The sequence below is a fragment of the Eurytemora carolleeae genome, unplaced genomic scaffold (assembly GCF_000591075.1).
Source record: "Eurytemora carolleeae unplaced genomic scaffold, Eaff_2.0 scaffold329, whole genome shotgun sequence".
In the NCBI taxonomy this organism is placed as follows: Eukaryota; Metazoa; Arthropoda; class Copepoda; order Calanoida; family Temoridae; genus Eurytemora; species Eurytemora carolleeae.
In genome coordinates, this window is record NW_019396239.1 from 152,740 (window position 1) to 177,509 (window position 24,770).

Genomic DNA, 24,770 nt, shown 5'->3' on the forward strand with positions numbered 1-24,770 from the left:
AAAACCAATAATTTGATATACATCATGATATTTTTTTAGGGGGGGGGGGGTAAAAAAAATTTACCCCACTACAGAATCCTTATTTACGCCTCTGGATGTAATATTAATGGACCCCCCGTCAGAGGGGGCACGCGCAGGGGGGGGCGGGTGCTCGCCCCCCCCCCTTGTACGCCACTGCAGGATGGAGTTTGGTTTAATAGTTTGGATGGATAAACTGGTTTAATTAATACCTTGGATGGAGTTGGGATAATGTAAAACCTAACCCCTTAACCCAAGAGGTGATAAAGCGTGGGCCTGTAAAAAAGGCATCAAAAAACCATTTTTACTGATTTCTAAAGGACCAAAGTGATATCACAGCTTCTAAAAAGCTTAAAAAGTAAAAACTTAAAGAGTTGAGACAGTTATAGCAGAAAATTGTCGGAAATTGTATTTTTTTTATAAAATTTAATTACAAAATTATTTTAATAGTATTACAATATTTCAATTTTTCCCACTTTGGGATTCTTGGGGCCCATGGGACCCTCCCCGCCTGGGGGGGGGGAAGGGGGATCATAGGATCCCGAAATTTATTTTTGATATTTTTAAAATAATTGGTACTAGAAAATTCTTCTTGATCATTCACCAGTTCATAATTCCAATAATCTCTGCTTCTTTTAAAAATGTGTTTTTAGATCTGTGGCAATTTGATAACGTACGGGTCGAACGGGTCACGACTCACGGACCAGCCTGTACAGTGTACAATTATACCGTTTGCATAAAAAAGCAAGGTGTAACTGATAGTGTAAAGAATGCGAGTGCAAGGACAAAAAAATAGAGGGGGTGGGCATCGAACGCTCTCCCCAAAATCCTGTAATAGTTGCGATTATATTAATTGTCCAGGCCGGGGGCGGCGCGTTAACAGGAATTTGTCCGGTATGAGCTAAAGCTTTTTTGGACATTCAAGGGGGGGGAGGCTCCGTCATTCTTTTGGGGGCTGAATTATCTCATATTCATAGCTTTCACTCCCCCTGTCCTAGATGTCCTTAGAGATGGGAAGTTATGCGCCCCTGATCTTAAAATCCAAGTTGTGTTTTTTTGAGGAAAAAGATTTTATTAAATCATAAAATATTGAAACTTCTTCTGGGTTGGGGAAGATGGGGAGGGGGTTGAAGGGGTTAAAGTGGGTCGAGGGGGGATTATAATTGGGGAATACAAGGTTTATGGAAGGATAGAAGGGGAAAGACGACATCTCCGTTGTTATGAGAATGCGCCAACTCGACCGCGGTTTAGTAAAAGATGGCGGCTATGCCTGGCGTCTATCCCACTAAAGAACCTTTGTTTTCAGCGCTGAAATGTTTGAGTTAAAAAGGTTTTCTCGGATAATTTATCCAACCAAAATGTTGACCAATATGTAGTGCGTCTACAGGTATCATTTTATCCTAGTAGGGAACTTTTTTCAACGGAGAAATGGCGTAGCATCTTTCAGTTAATAGGGTATAATTGATTCAGTAGACATATTATTATTATTATTGTTTTTCAATTTGTATATTTATAGACTACATTTTGTCAAAATAATGACGTATTTCTTCCTAAAGCCTTGAATTCGATTATAATGATTTAATCCAATTTGTTAATGAAAACGAATAAATATGGCTTGGTCGGCACAATCTATTTATTTATAATTTTTGTTTGTTTTTTATTTATTTATTACTCTCTAGATAAACTTCAGTATCTTGTACATAGAGTACATACAATGTTTATCTTTTGTTTGCATTTGCCAATTGTTTTTTTTTTGTCTAATCGAAATGTATGAAATGTAAAGCAATTATTTGTCGCGAAGCCGTCATTTGACTCCTCTCTAGTTGTCATTTTCTAAATATATATAGTGTTTAAATGTCAACCGTTGAAAAAAAAAAATTTAGGAAATTTCCTGAGAAACGATTTTCGTGCCACCCCCCATCCTCCCCGGGCCCCTCTCCCTCCTTTCAATTTTGTACATTGTTATCATTGGTCATGTGGCCGCAGCGTCCGCCCCCTAGCCTTTCCTAGCTGCGGCGCTCGGCCCCCTAGCCTGTCCTAGCCGCAGCGCTCGGCTCAGAAATAGTCTTAACCTAACCGTAGAGTAATAAAAAATAACAATTTGCTGAAATCATGTACAAAATTGAAAGGAGGGGGGGTCCAAAAATCGTTCTCTGGGACAGACCCAAACCCTAAAGTTTGCTTTCAAGTTTAGAGTTATTTTTTTTTTTAAACGTCAGGCTCTTAACCATTATTTAAGAAATTTATAATGTTTCATTATCTTTATATTTTATTAGGTTTTCACATGTCAGACTTCTTAAACGCGTTTGAAGCCTTTCTGGCCAAGCCTGGGGGAACTGAATCCCCAGACCCACAAGCTCATTCGCCTCCAGCCTCTAAACCAATCCTGAAGGGGGGCGTGGTAGTATCGGCGCCCAGCCCAGAAGCAGAAATCCCGTCCACGCCGCTCAGGAAATCCACCCGCCGCCGACGAAAAAAGAAATTAGACAGTGAGAGCTCTCAAAGTTCTGAAAACGAATCCGTAAGTTAATAACCAAAAAAATCAAATAGATTATACATAAAAAGGATAAATAATACTTTAATTTTCTTTTTATCTCCAGGAGGTTGGATCTGAAGACACAATGCCCTCTCGGAGATCTAGCGCGGAGTCCCCTAAACCCCGCCGGGGACGACCTAGAGCTGAGACAGAAACCCCTCCTCCTCCTTCCAAACCCTCTAAGAAAGTGAACGGATCGGTGAAAGAGACGAAAGAAAAGAAAGATGATCCGAATGATACAATAAATTTGTCTCGAGAGGTTTCGTGTCGGCTGTGTGATAAAAAAGACTTTAACCCTGTAACTGAGGCCTTAGCTAAGCATTATGCAACCGCCCACTTTAAAGCACTGCTAGAGGCAGAGGTTAAAGAAAATAATTGCAACATTTGTAAAGCCAAAAAGTTGCGCAGTGTTTTTAATTCTAAGCGTGAGATGATTTTGCACCTTGCAACCGCGCACTCGCGCGCTGAGCACCTTCTCTCCGATGAACTCGGAATACCTGTGGAGGTTACCAAAAATTCAAGGTAGGGTTACACAGTAAACAGAACAAATTTTGGTTTTTGTTGAAGTGTTTAAGTTTTTATCATCCTACCAAATTGTAAGATTGCTATAGTAATACGCTTGTTTCCCCCTTTCCCATTTTAGTTCATTTACGATAAATAAGAGGGGGGTGGGGGGGAGAGAAAGATAATAAATACATTATGTTCTAGGTTTGTTTTTAAATTTTGGTTCTAACATGCAAGCTTTGTTAAAGCATAAGATTTGCTTATGATTTGGTTCTGAATAAATACGATTTTATTGATCTAAAATGAAGATAAAAAGGTCAAAATCTAAACTACGGATTACGGAAGCATGATTTGAAACTATGGTGGTTAATAAACGTTGCATATCATATTAATGGGAACCTTCATTTGTGTTTTAATTAGTGAAACTAACTTACTTTTCAATTTTGATTCGTGATCTGAAAATTAAGTTTTTTGTTTAGCTATGATGTATTTTATACCTTTAGGCCGCTCTCGATTTTACTATCTACCAATTGTTTTTCTGATAAATTTGAATATTTAAAAAAAAACATATTTCTTGATATATACTGAAATTTCATATTAGGCGGAAAAGTTCGCCTCCGCCTCGGAAAGGGCGAAGATCTCTCCGTAACAAAGACGAGGACGAGGAACAGGAGGCGGAGGTTATAGATCTTGACGAAAACAGTAAGACCAGTAAGGAAGAAGAGGAAACTGATACAAATGGAAAACAAGAAGATAAAAAGGAGATTGAGAAGAATGGAAGGAAGGAGAAGAATAATAAAAAGGAGGAAGAAGATGAAGGTAAAGATGAAGAAGAAGATGATATGGAAGAAGAAAAAGCTGAATCTGAAAGTGAATCTGTCGAGGTGAGATATAGAAATAATAATTCTTGTGTGATTTTCATTTTAATAGTTATAGTTCTGGCAACGGTAAATACTTCCCTTTTTGGATGCCCTGTGTGTTTGTGTGGGGGGGGGGGGTAATGAAAAACTGGGCATGAGTTAGCAATTTTCCCCCTTCTTATTCCAAAATCTCAGAAATATTTTCCTCTTAAGATATTTTCTTAAGTTCAGGGGACAAAACCCAAAGAAAATTAGGGGTTCCGTGCAAATGGGGCAAGTGGTTTCGTATTGCAGGGGAAAAAATTGGACTTCTCATTCTTTAGAATAAAATAAACAAATTAAAAAAACAAGGGTAAAAGTTATGTTTGAGGACCTAGATGTAAAATTAATTTGTTCTAATGTCTCAGGACGAGGAGGTGACAATTAAACCCCGGAAGAAGATGGATGAAGTACGAGGACCGTTTCAGTGTAAACTCTGCATTGCAAAGATACAAACTAGAACTCTAATGAAGAGGCACGGAGTAGAGAAACATTTCTTCAAGAAGATACAAGCCGAGGGGAATCTGTCTAATAAGAAACCTTTCAAGTGCAATCAAGATAAATGTGATTATGAAGGGGTCACAGCCATAGCTCTAGTTCGACATTATGGTATTAAACATAAAGGAGTGAACAAATATATGACTCAGTTGCTAGGAGAGAAGATAAATAATATCACCAAATCTCCGGTCAAAAACGAACCTCCAGATAAAGGAGAGAACCCGGAGAAGAAAAAGTCCGAGACTAAGGAGCTCTGGGTTGTCAAGAAGAACAAGAAATCTGAAGCTTGGGTTGTGAATCCTCCAGTCAGTAAACCAGAGGACGCATTGAGCGAGGAGGAGGCAGAGTCCGATGGGAAAACTGATCATGAAGATAATGCGAGCGTGGCGAGTGTTTCCAGCAATGCTAGTAAAGCTAGCAAGTCCAGTAAATCCAGCAATGAAGGAAAGCGCGGACGTCGTGGTGGTGGCCCGACCAATATGGAGGAATTCAGGAAAGCTCTCAAGGATAATCTCCGAACCAAGGATGGAAGTTACTGCATTGCGAAGGATAAATTTAATATTGAATGTGTTTGTGGGAAGATAGTCCGGATCTGTAACCCTTACTATTGGAAGTACCTGGTCCAGAAACCAAGGGTGGTCAACGGGAAGCTGTATGCCCGCGGTCATTGGTATATTTGTGAGGAGGTGAAGAGAAGAGGGTCCGAGTACCAACTCTCAGAACAGGAGAAGCTCGAGATTAAGAAGGAACTAGAATCTAGTAGAAAAGGTAAACAAATATTCTGCATTTTATGGAACTTATTATTTACTGAAAAGAAATTGTAGACGTTTATGGTGTAGCATGTCCGATTCACAACGGTACCATTTTTTGTCCTATTTAGAATTAACTTTATATCACAGATTTGAAGAAATTGGTATTTTCAATTGTAGTTTCTATCTACAGAAACAATTGAGGAAATCGTTAAAATTGAACACGTTTAATTAAGAACATCGACAATATCTTTCTCATTATTGATCAGATATAGGTTTAAATAGTAATCATTGTGGTTCGTGCAAAGCCCCTTTTAATAGAGGGTCACTTGAAATTACGGCCACAATCTCTTTTTCCTGCACCATATAAGATTTAACTCTTCAGAAAACTTAATTTCCATTTGTTTTGTTTAATATTTCAACCATGTATTGTTGCATTAATAACAAAAAAATAAATGAATCCATCTGAGATACCACAACATGCAATTCCAATTTTCTAAATAAATATAACCTACATTTATGAAGTATTATGCATAAAATAGCTTTTAAGGAAGTTAGTTTTAATTTTGTGACTTGATCAATAAAACTTCTTTGCAGAAAACATTCAGAAGTTTTAAAAAGTTTAATGTTTAAATTCGAATTTACTCCAGGCATGAAGAGAGTAGAACCCTCGGATAGAGAGGATTCAGATCGAAAGAAAATGAAGACTAGAGAGTTCAGAGTCAAGAAGGAGGAACCAGAGTTCGAGGACGATTTTATCGACGACGAGGAGGAGGAGGAGGAGGAGGAGAACGTCGAGGATCCTGAGGAGGTCAAACGTCAGGCGGACATCAAGAAGAATATCCAGGATCTTTTAAACTCACGCCAAGTCGGAGAGACCTTCCTGCAGGACGGACCCTGTTATCAGGTCGCATCGGAGCTAGCACTGTGTCGAGAGTGCAAACAGATCCCTCTTTACGAGCGGGAAGATCTCATCCTTAAAGGAAAATTTGCTGAAGAAAGTTCAAATATAACCTGCTCATTCTACGCTTTCCGTAAACTACGGATGACGCGGAACGGATATCTAATGGTGGACGGATATCTGGATCCGGTCAAAGATCCCAAAGAAACAGATATTGCTCTGTGGAGCTCCGACAAGGTGAACCCTCCCAAGGACGTGGATATTGTGAAGATCAAGTATATCCTGGGTCTGATCGGAGACCAGTTCTGCAACATGGTTCAACAGGAGAGGAAGTGCCTTAGCGTTCACATGAGCACCAACAAGAGTTTAACCTGGAAGCGTCCTGTGAAGGGGGTGCGGGAGATGTGTGATGTGTGCAAGACGACCCTGTTCAACTACCACTGGATCTGTGGGATGTGTGGCCTGTTCGTCTGCCTGGATTGTTATCAGTTCCGGCGCGGCGGACTAGTAAAGGATAAATCTGAAGTTGATAAAATGACAGATGATTATAAATGGCCGTACTGTACTACAGGTTAGATTATGCCATTTTTCTATTTCTCATGGTTAAATCAGAGTTAGAGCATATTTACTTTTATATTGGATAAGATTTTACCAGATTAACAACGTACTTATGGATCTGTTAATCTCTTAAAGATTATTTTAAGACAGGTTATTGTAACAGATATATTAATCTATATAATAAAACAAGACATTCGTATATTTATAATATGTTGTCTATAGCCGGCCAAACGACTGAACCGATTGGGCTGAATTTTTTTTGTGGACACTCAGAGGTGGCCGGAAGTTTTATAGGCCAAAAAAAAATCAAAATATTTTGTTAAAATTTTTTTTTACATTTAAAAAAAAAAAAAATTTACATTTTTTTTCCATGGGTAAAGCCGGGCCCTTCAGCTAGTATATAGAATAAAACAAGACATTCGTATATATATATATATATATATATGTTGCCTATAGCCGGTCCGACTGTTTGAGCTTTAAGTTTTTGTGGACACTCATGGGTGTTATAGGCTGAAAAAAAAAAAAAATTTCTCACGGGCCCTTCAGCTAGTTAAATATAAAATAAAAATATTTTTATTATTAAAAATTAAGGGGTAAAAGAAATTCGAAGTTTTATATTTACCTCCTGTTTTGTCAGAATGCATAATACAATGTGCACAAGTGCCTCGAATTTAAGAAATTAAATGCCAGACATGTTTAGCTTAAATCCTGAAGGTCTTAAGTGGCTCGGATTTCTCGGTGAAAATAAGTATTTAAATTTACTTATTTGCGCAATGTCCAGTGTCTTAACAATTTTGTTTTTTCACTCACATTATCAAACCTTAAAATTATATTTAATTTGCAACAGTAAATTTTACCATTTATCTGGAATTAGGGTTTAATAATCGAAAATCCGGAGGTTTGATTAAAATTATTTAAATTTTTTGTTAGAAAAGATTGACTTTAATCTTTTATTCAGGAGGTCAGCATCATATCAACAACCTTATGTTAGCGGCCATAATACCTAGACAGTGCCTTGTTGATCTCGCTAAAAAGGTAAAATATTATTTCAATAAAAATAACGTAATTTTAATTCACAATCCTACCCTTTATACCTCTATCTGTGTAACAAATTATGTCAATTTTATTCATCTGTCAGAAAAGGTTTAAAGGGTACAGTTGTGAATAGGACATGCAACTCTATAAATGGAGGGTCAATTAAAATCTTGTCAACAGTCCCTTCAAGAAATAACAAGGAGTTTATAATATTAATAAGTTGATATTGTTCAATATTTTTTAGTAAGGGGTGCAAAATGAATTTTAATCAAACAGTTAATTAAAGAGCTAAAACAAATCAGTAAAATTGTCTAGTTTATTAGGTTTTATTTGCTTTAAGGTGAGTTTTCTTCATTCAAATCATATAGTTTAAATATTTTTGTTGAAAACCTCCGCAGAATAGCGTTTTATCTTTATAAGAAATTTACTTGATATTATTTTGATCAAAGTCAGAAATCATAGATTTTGTTTCAAATATTGAAAGGGAAAGTAATTATATTATTAGCTTGATAATATATTTGTTAGAATCCTGTGCTGAGCTGGATAGTTTATTGTTGAGAAGAATTTAGATTTGATTTAGTTTCTTGTGTTCAGGTGCATAGACTGCGGATAAAGTTCAAGATTCCCCAGTTTTGTCACCAGAGCGACGAGATTCAAGGTTTATATCAAGATCAAGATGATGGTTTCCTCGGCCTTCAGGTACAGTACCGAAGTACAGTACAGTACAGTACAGTACAGTACAGTACAGTACAGTACAGTACAGTACAGTACAGTACAGTACAGTATAGTTTAAATTTAACTTCGTACATAAAACTATTATTTATTAAGAAAAATTAGTCCTGAAGACCAATATTTTTAAAAGACAAGCCGTGGTTCTTGGAACATTAAAATTAAGTGTCTGATTACATCCCTATCCGCACGTTTGTTTGTTTACATTTTATTTCAACAAAAACACATTTGATAAGTTTTTGCATAAAGTTATAAAACAAGAATAAATCCAGCCAAATATAAACAAAATCTGGAGACAAAACTCAAAATTGAATTGTACCATTGGCAAAAATCATATTCTTGAATGTTTAGTCCACTGTGAACCTGGTGAACTCAGCTAGGAATGTTTTCTTCCCCTGTCAGCTTTGTGATAGTGAAACCTTCAGGTAGTTTATCAGGTTTCCCCTGGAGTTAAAAATATTTAACAACTTACTTTAGTTTTTCACTAGAAACAAAATCCTCAAATTCTAAATTCACATGAAATGGATCTTATGGTCATTTCGGTAGAAATAGTTTTATTTTCTATCACAATTCCATGATTTTATGTATTGTTAAGATGGCAGTTTGATCTGTACAAGCACTATGCATCCAAACATTATTACGAGGATATCCTTGCTATTATGGGAATATCAACAGAACCTCCTTACAGGTAAAATAATAAAGATAACAAGTTATAATTTTCTTTTTTAATTCAATGATAACCTAAACAAAAATGATAAAACAATAACAATAACAATAACAATAACAATAACAATAACAATAACAATAACAATAACAATAACAATAACAATAACAATAACAATAACAATAACAATAACAATAACAATAACAATAACAATAACAATAACAATAACAATAACAATAACAATAACAATAACAATAACAATAACAATAACAATAACAATAACAATAACAATAACAATAACAATAACAATAACAATAACAATAACAATAACAATAACAATAACAATAACAATAACAATAACAATAACAATAACAATAACAATAGCAATAGCAATAGCAATAGCAAAAACAAAAACAAAAACAAAAACGAAAACGATAACGAAAAAAAAGATTGAAACAAAAACAATAAGAAAAGCAATAAAAGTCACTATAGCAATGACAAGGGAAAAAAGTAAATGGAATTAGAAATCGACAACCCAATAAATCCTTTTCTTCCAAGCTAACTTAACTTAAAAATGTAAAATGTTATAAGAAAAATGTAAGAAAAATTTAAGAAAATGTAAGAAAAATGTAAGAAAAATGTAAGAAAAATGTAAGAAAAATGTAAGAAAAATGTAAGAAAAATGTAAGAAAATGTAGGAAAATGTAAGAAAAATGTAAGGAAAATGTAAGAAAAATGTAAGAAAAATGTAAGAAAAATGTAAGAAAAATGTAAGAAAAATGTAAGAAAAATGTAAGAAAAATGTAAGAAAAATGTAAGAAAAATGTAAGAAAAATGTAAGAAAAATGTAAGAAAAATGTAAGAAAAATGTAAGAAAAATGTAAGAAAAATGTAAGAAAAATGTAAGAAAAATGTAAGAAAAATGTAAGAAAAATGTAAGAAAAATGTAAGAAAAATGTAAGAAAAATGTAAGAAAAATGTAAGAAAAATGTAAGAAAAATGTAAGAAAAATGTAAGGAAATGTAAGGAAATGTTAGAAAAATGTTAGAAAAATGTTAGAAAAATGTTAGAAAAATGTAAGAAAATGTAAGAAAATGTAAGAAAATGTAAGAAAATGTAAGGAAATGTAAGGAAATGTAAGCAAAAATGTAAGAAAAATGTAAAGATAATGTAGGAAAATTTAAAAAAGGGTTAGAAATAAATATGTAAGAAATTAAAATTGTTGTTTAGATGCCCCTTCCCTGGCTGCTCCCTGGCTGTAGAAACTGAAAACCAGATTGTTATTCACTACGGCTTAAACCACAAGGCTCTTGTCAAGTTGTTGGAAAAGAACAAGCTGAACAGCAGTGAGGTGGTTCAGAGGGTTCCAGGGATACGATCCAATATGCTCGCTCTACCCTCTACATACAGGTACTAGCTCAATCTCAGGGTCCCTCGTCTTCTGGAGTAAATTTAAGATTTTACTGCATGCTCAGGGCCCATCTAGGGGTAAATAAGAGATTTTACCGCATTTTGAGAAACATTACCCTTACAGACCATGTCATTATCTTCCATCTGCATATATGTTTTGTAAGAAAAGATGAATTAACCAACCAACCAATCAACTATCCGAAATAATTAGTTGCAAATTTTTTCTTGATTATTATTTCACCAACGAATAATTATGATTTATTATAAAGGTAGTTTTGGGAATTCCATACGTCTTTAAAATGTTGATTGAAAAATAAGTTTAATTATATTTGATTGCCTGAAACCTTTGACTGGGATGATCTATCTGTTTTACTAAATGAAATTAAAAATCGAGAAAAAGGAAAAATATTAAAATGAGACAAAGAATGAAAGAAATTTGTTTATGAATCTATGAAACCAATATACATGAAATAGAACTAATGGATGAATTAATACAGTGTGTGAAATATTTAATAAATGAATGAACTCATAAAGCAATGAATGAAAAAATGGATTTATACATAATTATTTTTTAAAAAAGAAAAAAACAATGAATTTATAGATTTATATAGTTTTTGAATGACTGTATGAATGAAGTAATTAATTTAATAAATGCTAATCTAGATGTCCTATCTGTGGTGCTACACTTCCTTCTAAACACAGAACTGATCATCTCACAGTTCATTTTAAGGTAAACAGCAATTAACATTTTGTCTCGTTTTTACTCGTTTCCATGGACCTGTCAATGGACTCATATTATGCTTTCAAGCTGAATTTTTAAATCTTTATATCACTGCAACCTGATGTTCTCTAAAAATAATTTTGAACTTGGAAAGTTTGATTTAGTAGAATTCGTTTGAAATAATATCAAATTGTAAAGATATATCGATTTATAGTAATTAGTTCTGTTCAACTAAGACTTAATTAAGAAAAAAAAATTTAATTTTTTGTTATATTTTTAGGACAAAATGTCACCCTTACTCTCCAAAGCCTACCCGTACAATTGCCCTCGGTGTCGCTACGTCGCTCTCGACCGAACCAGCCTAATTCGACACTTCGCCACGCGACACGGGATAGTCGAGATATTTCTCAAGGTAATTTAGTTAAAACTTTTTATGCTAGTTTGGGTCTCATAAAATGTTTTCTGTTTTTGACGACTCTTGGTCTCTTTTTCTTCCTTTTTAATGCAGTCCCACTGGACTTAATGTTTTTTTATGCAGTCCCACTGAACTAAATGTTTTTTAATGCAGTCCCACTGGACTAAATTATTTTTTTAAGCAGTCCCACAGGACTTAATGTTTTTTTATGCAGTCCCACTGGAATAAATGTTTTTTTTATGCAGTCCCACTGGACTAAATGGTTTTTTTGAGAAGTCCCACTGGACTAAATGTCTTTTTATGCAGTCCCACTGGACTTGTTTTTTTATGCAGTAACACAGGACTAAGTGGTTTTTTTAAGAAGTCCCACTGGACTAAATGTTTTCTATGCAGTCCCACTGGACTTAAATGTTTTTTTATGCAGTCCCACTGGACTAAATGTTTTTTTTAAGAAGTCCCACTGGACTAATGTTTTTTTATGAATTCTCTTTAGAATTAATGTTTTTATGCAGTCCCACTGGACTTAATGTTTTTTTATGCAGTCCCACTGGACTAAGTGGTTTTTTTTAAAAGTCCCACTGGACTAAATGTTTTCTATGCAGTCCCACTGGACTTAAATGTTTTTTATGCAGTTCCACTGGACTAAATGTTTTTTAAGAAGTCAGTGGGATTAATGTTTTTTTATGAATTCTCACTATTAATGTTTTTATGCAGTCCCACTGGACTTAATGCTTTATTATGCAGCCCCACTGGACTAAATGTTTTTTTTGAGAAGTCCCACTGGACCAAATTTTTTTTATACAGTCCCACTGGACTAAATGTTTTTTTAAAGAAGTCCCACTGGACTAAATATTTTTTTTATGAAGTCCCACTGGATTAAAGGTTTTTTTTTATGAAGTTCCACTGGACTAAATGTTTTCTTTATGAAGTCCCACTGGAATGAATGTATTTTTAATGGAGTCCCACTGGACTTTATGTTTTTTATGATCGTTTTTTTAAGACAAGTGTTCTTATTTTAATTTCTTCTTCAAATAGATAATTTTGTTGATTTATAACACATTAAAACACCCCCGGCTCATGTAATGTCCCCTTGGGATATAAATGTTCTGTTTCCTTTTCATCCCGCTCCGTTAACATTTTGCAAATATGTTTCTTATCCGTCACCCTCGACCCTCTTCTCTCCCATCAGTCAAAAATATATTCATTCAAATTTATCTTTTCACTCTGAATTATTATTAAATCCTTCATCATCCTGCAATCTTCTGTCTGCAAGCATTCCCTGGCGTATTTTTCTTATTCATTCGGACCCATCTGTATTTATAATTTTTTCTTCTGACGCATTTTATCCTTTCATAATTTTATTTCTAAATGAAAATCACAATTTGTACAAATATGGCCCTCCTGCTCCTAATCTAGATATTCTAGATTTAACCAGCTAGTTGTATTCTAGGATTGGTTGGAACGGCATGGTAGACCTGTAGAGAAAGGATATGTCCCTCCTGCTCCTAAACCTCGTCCTTCTGACCAAACCCAACCCGAGTGCAGGCTCTGCGAGGAGTTTCCACTCTTCACTAAAAACGGAGATTTTCATCGACATCTGTCCGAGGCACATTTTAGGATGGAGCTCAACAACGAACTACCGCAGGTAATATTCTTAATAAAGTTTTTGGGAGGGGGTATGAGAAAAATTATAATAAAATGATTTTCAATGTCAAGAATGCCATACACGATTGTCAAACGTCTCATTTTAACCTTTATCTGATTGTTTTCCTTTCTCACTCTCCCTGCAAAGTAATTGAGCCTTTGCCGCAAACTCTGATTTCTAATCCCTTTATCTTTGCAACCAGATGTCTTAAACCTTTGATTCTAAGTTTGAAATATCAAAGGTTTACACAATCCTACGAAAATAATGAGAAGGGTAAAAATGTTCATAATTCTTTGCGACATAAATTCATTGTCCCACCTCTCTTCTGTTATCTTAGTTTGTTTACAACTTAAACAGTACGTAAGCGCCCAATATGAAACTTATTCATTCTTGGTTTATCTAAATGTTGTATTTGTTGCTAAGAATTAACTTCAAATATTATTTTTGTCTCAAGTTTACTGCTGCTTGCTTTTAGTTCAAGTTAATTTAATGTTTTCAATTTCAAGTTTTATTTCAGCTCCACTAAATAAAGCAGAAAACTAACACCGAGTTCGTTCTAGATTCAAGTTTTGTAGAAAATGAAAATCCGAGACTTTAACCCAAATATTGTCCGTGCTAAGGAGGGGGGGCAAACTAATAGGAAGTATTTATCCAAGAGCAGATGTTAGGAATGTGAGAATTAGTTTCTTATATATAGGAATGTTAAGATAAGGGGAAACCCTCACACATCAAATTCTCCCCCCCCCCCCTTCGAATTAATACAATAATTACCCTCTAGCCCCTTCACTCTTTAATATTTGCATGGTTTATGAAAATTGCATTTAATTGACATTTGAAATTTGCATTTTACAGTATGCAGTTTTTAGCATTGTAGTATGCATCTACAATCTGAAGAAATGCACTTCTTACTCATACTGTCATACAACAAAATTTTTAATCTTAATTCGAACACTTTCAGCAGGTGTCGCTGGGTGCGGGTTTAATTTGAAAATGTTAATGGACTTCCGTTTTGCTTTCAAGTGACTCGTCATTTAATGACGAGTAGGTTCTAATTACCAAGTTACCCTTTAAACCTTTATTATCTGATCAATAATAAAGAAGATAACGTAATTTTTCTAACTTGAAAAGTGTTTATTCTGACAACTCCGTTATTTCTGTAAGCAGAAATCCGCAATTCACTTATATAGAAATCAGAATTGAAAAAAATCAAATTTCAAAAAAAGCTCATTCATTATTATATTATAAAGATTTATTCACACACAAAGATATAAATACATTTATAAATGGTGTAGTTTAAATTTGTTTAAATAAATTTTTGAAAATACAGGTTTCCAAAAGAAAAGAGAAAAATATGCAAAATTATGCACAAATAAATCCGGAACTTTCCATGCATGTTCCAATGGGTCATCAAAATATTTCTTTTGTTTCTTAACTAACATTTTACTAAGATCCGAAGGATTTACAGAACAATCATTTGCAATAGAAAATAAATTTCTGCTAAGAACTGTGTTAAGGTCATTTTTACATAAATTAGAAAGAAATCTAATGCAAAGCTTAGGACTTGATAGCTCTTATAGATACCGTTGTCGGATATGCCCACTAATATATGGAGTATACATAGAAATCACGTTTACAGTCCCTTTAAATATAATAATTCTACTTTTTAAGATTTAAAATATTGTTATGCTTGTGCGGACAGGCGGAGCGTAAATTCCTTCTTGCATAAACGTGATCCTCAAGATAATTTCAAGATTACTCCTCAACTAATTTTAAATCTGACCTCTGCACTATTTAGTCTGCATTTTGCAATCCACAAATAGTTTGTCAAGATTTTATTTTTTTTTTTGGAAACGTTTTTCCCATTTTTTTAAAATTAGTAAACAGTTTCTTTCGATTTATAAATTCACTTATATTTGAAAATTAGTTTTCTATAAACGCATTTTAATTTTATAATTGTTTCAGTCTGCTCCGTTTAATTGCCCCAGTGCTGGGTGTAGTTTCACAACAAACACACGTGCAGCACTTCTTCCTCACTTCGGGGTCATTCACAAGGCGGTGTTCAAGTATTACAACAAGGTCATGGGGTACAAGAGTGCTGAGAACGTTGGGCCAGTCATCATGGGAGCTTCGCGGCCCAATATTGGGCGGCCCAGAGGTTCCTTCACAGTGCGAGGACGTCCTCAGATCCAGACTCAATCATGCCTTGTTTGTGATGAATCTGTGAGTCCTGAAACTATGGTTTTTCATCTAGCACACAAACATTTCCAGGTATTGTCTCTTACAGTTTTATTTTTATCAAATACAATAAAACCACGGAGAAGGGGGGATAGAGATTTTCCAAAAGTTTCCTAGCCTTGTCTACAATCTTAGTTAGTGTTAAAAGTAAAACTAGTTTCTGTGATGTCCTAATTTGTCACATTAAAATGAAAACAGACTTTATCCACCTTTCCTTAGTTCTAATCTCATTATTCAGTACAACAATAAACTGTAATTTTTTGTCTGATTTTTCGTAGCATTTTTTATTTTTTTACGTTTCGGTTTCTCTCTTACATATATTGTGACTTATTTTTTTTCTATCTTTTTTTCATCCTAATTTTGATCTTTTTATCAACTTTGAAGTCCTGATTCTATTTTTCATTATGGGTTTATCATTTCTGTTTTGACTGCAGACATACGTTCTGGTTTTTGTAGCTATCATATTTTCACTTTCATGTTTTTTCTGTGTTTTTCTATGTTTCTTAATGTCCCTTTTCTGTCTGGTTTTAGCACTTATTTTTTTAAGTAATAATTTTCTTAAAGCATCCTATTGTGTTCCTCTAAATTCATTTTTTTAAATATTGTTATCTTATCCTCTTATGTTACCATATTTGCTTCTTTCTCATTATGTACATGAGTTTACAATATGAATGTTTAGGATAAAGTTGCTCATCTCTCTAAATATGAATGTTTAGGATAAAGTTGCTCATCTCTCTAAATATGAATGTTAAGGATAAAGTTGCTCATCTCTCTAAATATGAATGTTTAGGATAAAGGTGCTCATCTCTCTAAATATGAATGTTTAGGATAAAGTTGCTCATCTCTCTAAATATGAATGTTTAGGATAAAGTTGCTCATCTCTCTAAATATGAATGTTAAGGATAAAGTTGCTCATCTCTCTAAATATGAATGTTTAGGATAAAGTTGCTCATCTCTCTAAATATGAATGTTTAGGATAAAGTTGCTCATCTCTCTAAATATGAATGTTTAGGATAAAGTTGCTCATCTCTCTAAAGCCCGACCCTTCAAGTGCCCCGAATGTCCACATGTCAACGAATTTCAGGTTAGTTAACTAAACATGAAAACAAAAATAAAGTTAGATTATTTTCTAAGATTAAGTTTTAACAATGTTGTTTTTAGGGTGGCCTGGTCAAACATTTCGGTAACTATCACGGAACATTTAACAAAATCCTCAAGGACATGGGTCTCCTGGACGTCAGGGATGATCTCAGCAAGTCCGGGATAAAGTTTGTCCGGCCTCGGATAGAGAAATTCATCACCTCTGGTCCTAATAGTAACGTAGCCTTGGAGCTGGCCCGTACAGCTGCAATCTGGAGTGGGAACTCGAGAGAAGAGGAGGATATCCTCAAGGAGGTTGCGGAGCTCAAGGTTCTAGAGAGATCTGTAGAGACAGCCATTGATAAAACCCTTAAAGGAGAACCTATAGATCAAGTTAAAAAGGAGGTTATGTCAGAGCCGGAGATTAAAAAGGAGGTCGAGGACAGTGCAGAGGCTGTTGCCGAATCTGAGGATGTTGTTAAGAATGAGGAGGAAGGGAAAGCTGTGTGTCTACTATGTGACCATTGTCCTCCAATGCAAACCAACTCTGACCTACTCCGCCATCTTGTAGAAAAACATTTTAAACAGAAGATGTATGCCAAGCTTGTGTTCAAATCAGTTCCTGGAGATTCTAATAAAGGAACGTATAAATGTCCATTGTGTGAATTTGAAAACCCAAATCAGATGAACTCTGCCCGCCATTATGGGATAAAGCATAGGTTTGCCCATAAGCTTTATGAAGATATTGTTTGCCGACCTGTGTTCGGAACTCCACTCACTAGGGACGGTTTCATGGATGGTAGATCAGTCAGAGGTAGAGCTATGCCTATGATTGGGATGAATGTAAAGCTTGAGAAAGCCCAGATCTGCAAGATATGCAAAGTGGAACACGATTCCATTGCATCTTACCAAAGACACTTGATAAAAGTTCACTTTAAAACAGCTTTGCTCAATGATTGTCCAAAGATGAAACCTTTTGTTTGTCCAAACGAAGGTTGTGAAATCGAAAGAAGAGATAGATTTAACCTGTTAATGCACTATGGAGGCTGCCAAAGAAAAGTTTGGAAGATCCTGGAGGAGACTCCTGAAGGTTCTGTGGAAAACCTGAATGATACTTCCAAGTCCAAATGTCGGATTTGTGGAAAGTATTTCACTTCTCCTCGTTATATGTGGGGACACATGGGAGAGGAGCATTTTAGAACTGAACTAGATTCAGACCTTCCCAAAACTGCTCCCTGGAAGTGTCCTAAATGTCCAGCTGATAATCAGTACACTGGAAGTGATCTGAGAACTCTGAGAATCCATTATGGTACTAGGCACAAGGCAGTGATGCCTCTTCTTGCTAAAAGGCTAGACATACCCCTTGCACAGTTAAAGAGAGAGTTCCTTCCTGCAGGAGAGAACGGAAACACTTGTCAATTCTGCGGGAAATCATTCTTTAGTCAGATGGATTATCTTAAGCACTCCCTTCTCCATGTGAGGAAAAGGGTGTACCAGGATCTACCTGAAGAGGAACCCTATCAGTGCCCTAGATGTCCTTTCACTGGGGGATCCAGGATCACATTACTCCTTCATTATGGTCTTCAGCACAATGTGGTATCAGAGCTTTTAAAAGAAGATCCTGACACACTCATGGTGGACATGGACTTTATTGTCAAGCATAAAAATGGAATCTTGGAGGAGGAAAGATTGTCAGCAGTTACAAACATGTCAGCAGGAATTCCTTCAACATTTCAGGAGAGATATCCTGAGTTGGACAATAAGAGGTTCCCCAAGTGTAAACTTTGTAATTATCGATACTTTACTAAACTAGATCTTTACAGACACTTTGCAGATCATCATCTCAAGGATAAGCTATGTGAAGCTCTAGGTCCGGATCCAGGAAAGTACCTGAAGACTCGTTGTCCTGAACAAGGATGCAGAGAAGAGTTTAAAACCAGGCAGCAGGCCTGGAGGCATTATGGAAGCAAACATGGACATATTCAATCCCTCATGGAGTCAGAGTACAAGTTCAATATTGATGAATGGCCTAAACCTATGAAAGAGCTTGACTTGATTAAGAATGCCGAGGACAAGAAAAACGCTTTGGAAACCCATCGTTTAGCTTTGAAAGCTCATCATGAAGCTACTCTGAATTATCAGGAACAGCTGGGTATGTATCAGGTTGAAGTTTCCAAACACAATGCTATTGTTCAGCAGGCCAGATATCAAGCAGCCCAGGAACAAGCTGAAACTATGGCTGCACAAGCTCTTGCCTCTATGGCAGGAGCTCCATGTCACCAAAGAATGAATCCATACTTAAACATCCCTCCTCACCCTGTAGCTCCTCAGCCTCCTCCCCCACCACCTCCACAGCCTCCATCACTCCGACCTATTGAGGATCCTGATTGTGTTGATATCACTATTCTTCCAACCTTGGAGTTCTTGGACAACCCTAAATCTTCTCAGAATGTTTGTGAGTTGTGTGGTGAAGAGTTTACTAATACAAACAAGACCAGAGACAAAGGAAACCATCAGGTTAATCACTTCAGAGATTCACTCCTTCAAGCCCTACCCCCAAACTGCTTTGAATGTCCAAAATGTTCCTTTACTGGCCGGGATAGGAATGCACTTCTTAAACATGTTGGGTTATCTCACAGAGTTGTAAATAGTGCTCTACGAAAGGAAATGGGAGGCTATGTCACTGAGGTAAATGAAGTTACCCATGACTGCAAGGTTTGTTCACAATTCTTTTTAAACCAAAATGCCTTAAATAATCATCTATGTGATGTTCACTACTTCAGCAGACTTGCTAAAGATGTTTCTTTCTCAGCTCAACCTCCATTCAAATGTCCAAAATGTACCTATGAAGCAAAATCTCATCAAATGACTGTTCGACATTATGGTGTCAAACATGGTCTTCTGAAAACCTTTATGGTTGCTGATGGTTACATGCCATCTGAACCCTCTCCTCCCCCTCCTCCACCTATGCCAATGGCTCGGCCTGCACCCCCGACCTACCCTGAGGTTAACATCAAGCAATCTTTAATGAATCATCTTGCTTCCCCTCACTACAATATGTCTCCGAACTATCCACCTCAGAGTCCGAGATATCACACTGGGCATCAGTCCTGGATAGATCATTATGCAAGTCCACAGCCCTCACCTATCCAGCAACCTAGACAGGAGGAAATCTCTATCTCATGTCCCATAATAAACTGCAACACAAGCTATCCAAATGCTCAAATGTTGTGTCGTCATGCCACTGATAAGCATTTCTATGATAGATTTGCACGGGAGTTGCCAATTGCTCCTCCCTTCACATGTCCTATTTGTGGTAAAAATTCTCCTGATCAGGTTACCCTTATCCGGCATTGGGGAGTGTCTCATCAGATGGCAATTAAAATCTTCAATGAGCAGATTGGAAGACCAAACTGTTTTGATTCCTCTGTCCTCAAGAAATACGAGGTCCGAGGGTTTAGAGAGCTTTGCCCTCTCTGCAAAGGAACTTTCCAGGGCAGACAGTTGTTGCTCCGTCATCTAGCTGATACTCATTTCAAAGACAGAATGTGCAACAACATGCCTGATAGAGAAGGTTTAGTTTACCAGTGCCCACAGTGTCCCCAGGTTGCCAGGGATAGACAGTCATTTGTCAGACATTATGGTATTGTTCATAAAATGGTGATTAAGTACTTGAATGAAATGGGGATACATAGTTTGGATGATGAGGGTAAATCTGCTCCCCAATCTCCTGCTACTCCTCAACCAACATATGGACACAATGATTCATTTTCACCTAGAGCATACTCTGAACCCATGGGGAGTCCGAGCTACTACAGTCCTCATCCACAAACTCCTCAGCGTAGTCCTGCTTACCATCCTATTGATCCTCAGCAATACTCGTCTCCTTACCCTTCTCCACAGTACAAATCTCCACAGTATGTTAATCAATCTCCAAGGAACAATATTGCTTCTCCACAGGATCTATCCTTACAGTATGGAGTAAGATCACAGCAGGTTTACAACCAGTATGATCCTAGGTACAACCAGCCACAGGATCTCTCTGCTACTCAGCCCCAAGACTTAAGCATGCATATGCCACAAGATCTGTCAAAGTCTAACCAGCCAATTGATTTTTCCAGCCATTCTACTCAGCCGCAAAATTATCATGTGCAATCTCAACCTGTTAATTTGGTTCAGAACCAGCATCAACAAAGTTATCAAGTGCCTCCGATACAAAAGCCTTTAAATGTGTTAGTAAATGATCCTTACAGACAGCCTCCTCCAACCCCTGGGATGCCAATGACTCCAGGGTCTCAGCATAGCAATCCTGGAACTCCACAACCTCCAACTCCAGGTCAGCATATGAGTCAGCCTGGGACACCACAACCCTCTGCTGCTCCTAGTCCAGCTTACCGTCAGCCAGCTACTCCTCAACCTGTCTATCCACAGCAGGCTGAGTTCAGCTCTCATCCACATACACCACAACCAGTTATTCATCAGAACCCTCAACATAGCTCTGCAGCTACACCTGTCATGCCTGGACACTCTGCCACCAGTGCTTTCCAGGTTCAGAAGAAACCTGCTTCTGATTATATACCCGTAGGAGATGAGCATATTGCTGCTCCGGATCCAGGAACTAGGGGTCCTTATGGAATCTTTTGCAACTTGTGTGAAACCATAAAAGCAAGGCAACCAAGTGATTTCTACCGTCACTTGGCAGAATCTCATTACAAATCTTTTCTCACCAGATATCTTCCACCTCCAGGGCCTTCTCCAATTCGTTGTCCTCTTTGCCCATATGAGAATAAAGAAATGGGTCCAATGATCAGACATTACGGTGTGGCCCACAAGAAGGTGAAAGAAGCCATTGGAAACCAAATAGTGGGAAAATATGTAACTGACTCTGAACCAGCTAGATCTGGTAAGCCTGTGTATGCTAGTCCTGCTCCGCCAACCTATGATGGTTCGGGGGAGCCCTCACCTAGACAGCAATCTCCTCCAGCAACTGTTAGCGTCAAATGCCCCTTTGATGATTGTGAAATGGAGTTTTCTGCAAGGTATGCCTTCTGGCAGCATATGTGTGATAAACATTTAAAGGATGATCTTCTAAGATTAATTGCACATGCTCCGAGCACTCCTTATCAATGTCCATCTCCAGGATGCACCTACAGCACCAAAGACTCTAGACAAGCTCTGGTTCGTCATTATGGAATGACTCACAAAGTTGTTCAAACAATTCTTGGACAAAAATTCCCTGAATTTGCAAGCACAGATAAATTTGCTCTTCCACCTAAACCTGCTAGACAGAGATCTAAAACTCCTATCCGGGTTCCAAGTGTGGGAGCCTCAACCTCTTATAATAGCTATGATAACCAAGGTTATGGTTTGCAACCAGTTCAACATCAACCTCCTCAGCACATGCCGCAACATCTTCCTCAGCAGCAGGTTCAGGTTCAACAGCCTCAATACAGTTATCAACCTGCACACCAGCAGCAGAGTATAATCAGCTATCCACACCAACATCAACAGCAGACACATCATCAACATGTGTACCAGGGTCATGATCAGTTTGATCTTAACCTGGATAATCTGAACCCTTCAGATTTCTCAATACCATCACTCTCTGAGTTCCTTGATAATCCTAGCGCATCATTTCCAAACCTTTCTGGAGAGGATTTGAGTAATACAGGTTATATCACTGCTCATGGTCATGCTGCATCCCATCCTAATATGCAGTTCGAACCTCAGATTGATGGAACCTTTGATCCAACATCTATAGGAGAACAGTCGTTAGATGGATCAGGAGGATCCAACCCAACAACTCCGGAGAAGAACAAATCCAACATCAGTCCTGCTCCTGCACCAACTCCTCAACCCCCTCCAGTTCAAAAGAAATATTGTGAAATTTGTGGCAAGGAATATGAAGGAAAGAATAGAAGCATGAACAAAGTCCAACACATGGTTCATCACTTCAAGGATAAACTGTATGAATCATTGCCTCCCAAGATAGAGGGTGATCCTTTGCCTTTTAAGTGTCCTGAAGATGGTTGCAAATTTGAAACCAAGCATAAACCTGACTGGGCAAGGCACTTTGGTTCTGTACACAAGCATGTTGAGAAGTTGTTGAACAAATACCTAGAGGAGCACCCCGATGCTTGGGCTAACCAACAAGAGAACAAGGAGCTTATTAGGGAGAGTTCTCTCAGTTTACAAACGTCTAAAACTCTCCTTGTTCCGTCAGCATCTGTGGAACCTAGACCTCCGTCTCAGATTTCTGGAACTAACTCCGACAATCTGGATTCTGGAGAGGGACTACTCTGCAAGATCAAGGAACTACAACAGAAGAGTGAAACTTCAACCATGATGATGCAGAGGGTTGATTCTAGATCATTCTCCCAGGATTCTAAACCATCTACCAGTGTATCAGGTCGGTTAGCTGTAGAGCTTCCTAAATCTGATCTCACCAAGTTCCTAACCACGGTGCTTAATGAGAAAAATGTTCCCCATGCCGTTGATCAAGGAAATAAGAAGTTAATCCTCAGTGAACAGCTTTCCTTAGATGAGAAGGTTCAGAGTGTGATAAATGAACAACGTCAGATCATCAACAGTCAGATGTCCCAGGTTCAAACTAAACCTCCTGTAATCAACCAGGTCCAAGGATCTTTAGTTCAACAGCAGGTTGTTTCTAATAACGGAGTTGTTCTGTCTACTTCTACTCCAACCCTTACTAAAACCTTAAACAGATCTCAAACCTTACTAACAACAGCCTCCAGCAACCTACATCAACAGCTTTTAATCAGCACTAACTCTCCGAACCAACATCTTCTGACAACAGTATCTGCCACAAACTCACATCAGTCACAACAGATGCTTTTAACAACAGCTGCTCCAGTCCAACAACAGCAGAAGATGATTGTTCAAACCCAGCAACATGCAGAAAAGCAAGAGTTTAGGACTGTTCAGATCCAACTCCCGCCTAATGTTGTGAAACAAGCAAGTCAAGGTGGAACTCTTCAACTTCAGATGCCTTCTGGTCAACGGCTCCAGCTCCAGCAGCAGGTTAACCCTCAGGGTGGTCAACAGGTTACTCATCAGTATCTTAAGATACAAACTGCACAGGGAGAACAGTTAATCAGGGTTCAAACTCAGCCTGGAGGACAGATTCAGATTGCCAGGCAAATTGTGCAGGTCAGTTGCTTTTTCAATAATAACTAAAATATAATTCTATGCTTTTCTAATTAGGCAATCTTTTTTTCTATCTAATCATAATAATTTGGGTTTAGCTTTTTTTCTGGTACTGAGTTGTTTTGTATTTAATTTTTATTTAATTTATAATATTAGATCCTGACTTTTAAATTTACTACTTTTTATATTTTAACAAAATATAGAGTTGGTTACATTTTTATCATGCTTTTTATGCATTAAGCAGATGATTAAACTAGCTGTTGCACGTATCCTGTATTTTAACTTAATTTAACTGTTTTATACATTTTTCAAATCTATCCAATTAACTAGTTAAATTTTACTTTTCTTTATACCTTATTTATTTCTATTTTTGTCATAATTCATAACCTCAAAATTAAAAAGAGAAGGATGTAACATAAAACTTCTGTCATTACCTTTTTCTAGTTAAAGTCTGTTTTCCATTAAATAAATCCGGGATTGGTAGGCTTGGAATAAATTGACGGGAAAATTGTTGTTTAAGTATTTTTAAATCGATTTAAACCAATGATTTTAACAACACTATTTTTTATACGTTGTTTTAACAATTATCTATTTAAATCAAAATTATCACAAGAGAGCATCACAAATTTGATATAAAAAAGTAGCATTATAGTAAACTGACCACTGCACGGTCTCAAATGGTTTCAATTTAGGGTTGGNAGTCTAATTAAATGTCTATGAACAAAAAATCACCCGCCTTCATGAATTTATTTTTCTTCGTCTGGGACAAAAATTCAATTAACAGTGAAGTAGTTAAACTACGTGGACTAATCCAAACCACTTATTATAAACTGAAGTACTTTAACGAAGTCTATTTTGTTAAACTACTTCTTGTTTATAATTTTATTTAGTTTAATGTGGAAATTAGCAAAAATACAAATCGTAAGACCCCACTTCATTATAGATTTAGTATAGTCACTTCAATTTTGGGGTGTGGGTGTAGGACGTCCCTAAAAGAATGATTTTA

General features: G+C 36.6%; 1 protein-coding gene across 1 annotated transcript in view; it reads left to right on the forward strand.

The window, feature by feature from the left end:
* The first annotated feature begins 1,264 nt into the window (after positions 1–1,264).
* Positions 1,265–24,770, forward strand: part of LOC111699073 (uncharacterized) — a 29,031-nt gene continuing 5,525 nt past the window's right edge. Inside the window, exons 1-17 of the mRNA XM_023469634.1 lie at positions 1,265–1,405; positions 2,295–2,539; positions 2,619–3,076; positions 3,660–3,942; positions 4,326–5,223; positions 5,855–6,676; positions 7,622–7,698; positions 8,293–8,397; positions 8,779–8,852; positions 9,023–9,115; positions 10,322–10,501; positions 11,165–11,231; positions 11,503–11,634; positions 13,088–13,282; positions 15,245–15,550; positions 16,530–16,601; positions 16,679–23,767. Coding sequence (XP_023325402.1) covers positions 2,303–2,539; positions 2,619–3,076; positions 3,660–3,942; positions 4,326–5,223; positions 5,855–6,676; positions 7,622–7,698; positions 8,293–8,397; positions 8,779–8,852; positions 9,023–9,115; positions 10,322–10,501; positions 11,165–11,231; positions 11,503–11,634; positions 13,088–13,282; positions 15,245–15,550; positions 16,530–16,601; positions 16,679–23,767 — 11,088 coding nt within the window. The 5' untranslated portion in view covers positions 1,265–1,405; positions 2,295–2,302. The remainder of the gene's footprint in view (positions 1,406–2,294; positions 2,540–2,618; positions 3,077–3,659; positions 3,943–4,325; positions 5,224–5,854; positions 6,677–7,621; positions 7,699–8,292; positions 8,398–8,778; positions 8,853–9,022; positions 9,116–10,321; positions 10,502–11,164; positions 11,232–11,502; positions 11,635–13,087; positions 13,283–15,244; positions 15,551–16,529; positions 16,602–16,678; positions 23,768–24,770) is intronic.